Consider the following 4,020-nt stretch of genomic DNA (forward strand, 5'->3'; position numbering starts at 1 on the left):
ACTATTGCACTGGCTAACTAACATTAGTTTTCTTGTATTTTAAATTTGCCTTTTACAAATGTATTGCTATTAACTTGCAACGAACCTTAATCTTCAAGAAGAACTAAGGCCTTTCTTTGCTAAAACAGGACTGGCAGCAGTATTTGATACATTTGAAAAAGGCAAATGTAAAATACAAGGAAACCCATGTATGTTAGATTGAGCAACTACCACAAAACCCACATTACAAAGCCCATCCTACCTGGCCCTCAAAGGCACCCCGTGGGGAGGGCTGACCCCAGAGAACTCCAGAGCCAGCAGGAAACTATTTGTCCATGGCAAGGGAGCCCGACCAGCTCCAGATAACATTGCCAGTGCCCCAAGGCAGATGCCTGACACGTGGCCTCCATGGTGAGTGGAACAGCCACGATTGCCTTAGTGGCCACGAACTCCTAAGCTGCCTCTGAGTCCATACCCTGGTCATAAAATTGGATCGGTCAAATGGGTGTCTCGTCTTATGACCGTCAAGGTTTACCACAGAAGTTCCAAGCCGCGTTACGGACATAAGTGGAGACTACTCTTTGGTCGCTAGGATCCAACTTGATCCCTCGGCAGAGGAGCCCCTCTGAAAGGGTTTCTGGATGACAAGGAACACACACACACACATTGTTTGCCCACTGATTCCTGCATACTGCATTTTAAATCTTGGCCTGACATATTGTGAACTACCCAAAGTTGATCTGGACTCAGCTGGCCCTAAACTCTGGTTAAGAAATTCAACCCATCCCCAGTGGGAGAGAGCCCTTTGGCCAGGCCAGGAAGAAGGTGAGGGTAGCTGAGGGCCTCTCAGGCTGACTGGGGATTCTGGTCTCCTCAGATTCCAAGACTGCAACCTTTGAACGTATTGTGGGGGAGGTGGCCTTCCAGCTGGACCGACGGATCCTCTCCAGCATCTTCCCCGACCGGGTCCGCCTCTACGGCTTCACCGTTGGCAACATCCCTGAGAAAATAATGCAGGTGAGCCGTTGGTGGGTTCTTCGCCCTTCCACCTTCCATGGTGCAACAGCAAATACCCTGATCTCATGAGGTGGGCCTGAAATCTCACAGCCGAGGAGAAAGGTTTGGGCTATTAATATGCCGTCCAGATCAGCCATGGGTTACCTCAGTTGGGGTGAGGGACAGAAACAGGAAACTGGCAAGGAGCACCAAAAACTGGCAGTAGAGCTGATGCCCGGCCTGCTGATGCCAGGAGATCGCATCTTAAGAATGTAGGAGTGCCAGAAGATCTGGCCCTGCAGAGAACCTTGGGATCTCCTTGGATCAGCAGCACCTGAGTGCCAGACAATTTCAGGATTTCCATGGCTGTGAGGTTACTGCCGTCAGCATCAGTGCCTGGTCTCCTGCCTGCTCCCGAGGGGCAGAGTGGGCTCTGGGCAGCCGATCTTGAGTGCCCCAAAGATGAGAAAGAGAAGAAGAAGGAAACTGAAGATGTGCCTCTTTCTCCCGCAGGCTGAAAATGACACCGTCAACCCCCTGACCCCAGAACAGCGGTCGGCCATGATGGACCGCTACAATGAAATCATGAACCGCTTGAAGCCACAGAACTACAACCCCACCATCCACCCCCAGTTCACAGAGCACATTGTGAACACCTACGGCATCCTCCGTGAACGTCCCGACGCTGCAGGTTCCGAAGCTCAGCTGTACAATGATCCAAACTACCTGCACGAGGTGATTGTCAGCGTGGTTCCCCAGGACAAGGTGGCCGACTGCCTGATCCTGCTCAACTGCCTCCGACAGCTGTCCCAGGCCGATGGGAAGCCCCTTTTCATCTGGTGATCAACCTGCCTCTGCCCCCTTCCTGTCTTGCATCCACCACAAGCGCAATAAACCATCTGCGAAATGCAACATGTGCCCTCTTGGGGAACCCTGCAGGGTCCATTGCCCACCAGCCTAAATTTAACCCATGAGCCCCCTTGTTGGGAGGGGACCAGTCTGGGCCCCTTGTTAAGCAGGGAAACCAGGTGTGGCTTGGCACAAACAAAGAGCTGCCTCCAAGTCCAAGTTTTCTCTCTAGGTAACACATTTATTTAGCATGGAACAAAGGTGGGTCCTTCCATAAGATTGGAAGAACCCCAAATGCATTTTGAAACGAGCATATTTACCGTGTTTCCCTGAAAACAAGCCCTAGCCTGTTTTTTTGGGATGGCCCTAATATAAGCCCTACCCCAAAAATTTTCCCGTGGGGATGGGAATGGCCAGCAAGAGAGACAGCAATACACAAAGTAGCAACCGCAGCCCACCAGCCCCTTGGTGCGGAACAAATACCAAAAAGTCTGAGCGGGGAGGTAGAGGCAGGGGGGAGAAGACAGACAACCCAGATGTGCTGCACGGTTGCCTGACTCCAGGAGGCTCGTGGGAGGCTTGCACAGCGGCACCAGCAGCAGGTAGAGGTAGAGGCATGGGAGATGGGGGAGGCAGGTGATGCCAACACACCGTATGGGTACTTGTTTAGCATGGCTGCAAGCAAGCCAAGATCTAATGGGATGAAGCAGGCAGCACATTGCAATCGCCTCTCCCTCCGCCTGGCTCTGCTGCCCACTTTTCATCCAGAGGGAGACGAAGCTTAGTCTGCTTGCAAAGGGGACGTTTTGAAATGGAGCTAATCACTCCGATTTAAACCATCCCCTTTGCAGACGCACAAAGCTTTGAGTCGCCATCATTTCTCTGGGCGAAAAGTGTTTGGTCACCTATGGGGTGTTTGGGAATGGAGCAAATCGCTACCTATCAGCAGCCGATCCTCCCCTGTGTCTGTGAAGGCAGGCAGCTCTCTGTCTGGTGGACCACTTCCCCCAATAACCGAGGGGCCCAGGACAGCATCGTCCTCAGCCCCTGGTCGCTCTTAACATACCAAGGGAGACTTGCCATCCCTGTTGGATGGTCCCAGTTCCAACTCCTCCTCCTCCTCCTCTAAACCAGGCTGCAGTGGGGCCATGACACATTCAGCTGTAAACTTGTGGCTTCTTTATCAAAGTTTCCACAACTCCAAAGGCCTGCTAAGGCCTGAATTTCATTTCTGCGATTTCAACATAAGAATCTTTGGACCAATCATCAGAATTATCAGAATCCTGATCAACATCCTCATCTCATTTTACTTCTGGAAGATAAAAAATGCAGGAACCCTGAATAGTCACCCAGCAGGCGTGATCTGAGCTCCAGCCAAGTCTTTGAAAGAAAGGGGAGAACAGGGGATGGGAGGGATTGCCTGGGAAAGGCTGATGGAGAGTGGGCATTCTGGTTCCTGATGGCTCAATTAGGGGACCAGCCCGCCCTTTGGAAGGCTGAAATACAGGATAGCAATTTCTACCATGAAGTAACCAACTGAGCAGTGACTTCCCCAAACTTTGTAACAAAATACAGGGGTAGCCAAGAGTTTGCTATTCTGGTAAGAAAATTCCAGTGGGCAAATTCAGCACAGGAATAAACAGATCATCAAAGTTAGAAGGGTCCTTGGAGGTCTTCTAGTCCAACCCCTTGCTCAAGCAGGAGACCCTCTATCATTTCAGACAAATGGCTGTCCAGTCTCTTCCTAAAAACCTCCAGTGACGGAGTAGCACAACTTCTGGAGGGAAGCCATTCCACTGATTAATTTTTCTCACTGTCAGAAAATTCCTAGCTTGCTTCTCTCTTTGATAAGTTTCCATCCTTTGTTTCTTGTCCTGCCCTCTGGTGCTTTGGAGTATAAATTGACCCCCTCTCTTCTTTGTGGCAGCCCCTCAAATACTGGTGGACTGCTATTATGTCTTCTCTAGTCCTTCTTTTCTCTAGACTGGCCATGCCCAGTTCCTGCAACCGTTCTTCATATGTTTTAGTCTTCAGTCCCCTAATCATCTTTTTTGCTCTTCTCTGCACTCTTTCTAGAGTCTCAACATCTTTTTTGTATTGCAGCGACTAAAACTGGGCACAATATTCCAAGTGTGGCCTTACCAAGGCCTTATAATGGGAGGTGCCCAACTTCTGCCACCTGAGCCTTTCTAGAAG

The 4,020-nt window shown here is 50.5% G+C and overlaps 1 protein-coding gene across 1 annotated transcript; it reads left to right on the plus strand.

The window, feature by feature from the left end:
* Positions 1-314: 314 nt before the first annotated feature.
* SPATC1 (spermatogenesis and centriole associated 1) lies at positions 315-1,818 on the plus strand. Its single transcript, XM_058174745.1, has 3 exons — positions 315-390; positions 857-996; positions 1,489-1,818. The coding sequence occupies exons 1-3, from the start codon at positions 315-317 to the stop codon at positions 1,816-1,818; spliced, it is 546 nt and encodes a 181-aa protein (XP_058030728.1).
* The last annotated feature ends 2,202 nt before the right edge of the window (positions 1,819-4,020 follow it).

This window comes from Ahaetulla prasina, chromosome 3 (genome assembly GCF_028640845.1).
Source record: "Ahaetulla prasina isolate Xishuangbanna chromosome 3, ASM2864084v1, whole genome shotgun sequence".
Taxonomy (NCBI): Eukaryota; Metazoa; Chordata; class Lepidosauria; order Squamata; family Colubridae; genus Ahaetulla; species Ahaetulla prasina.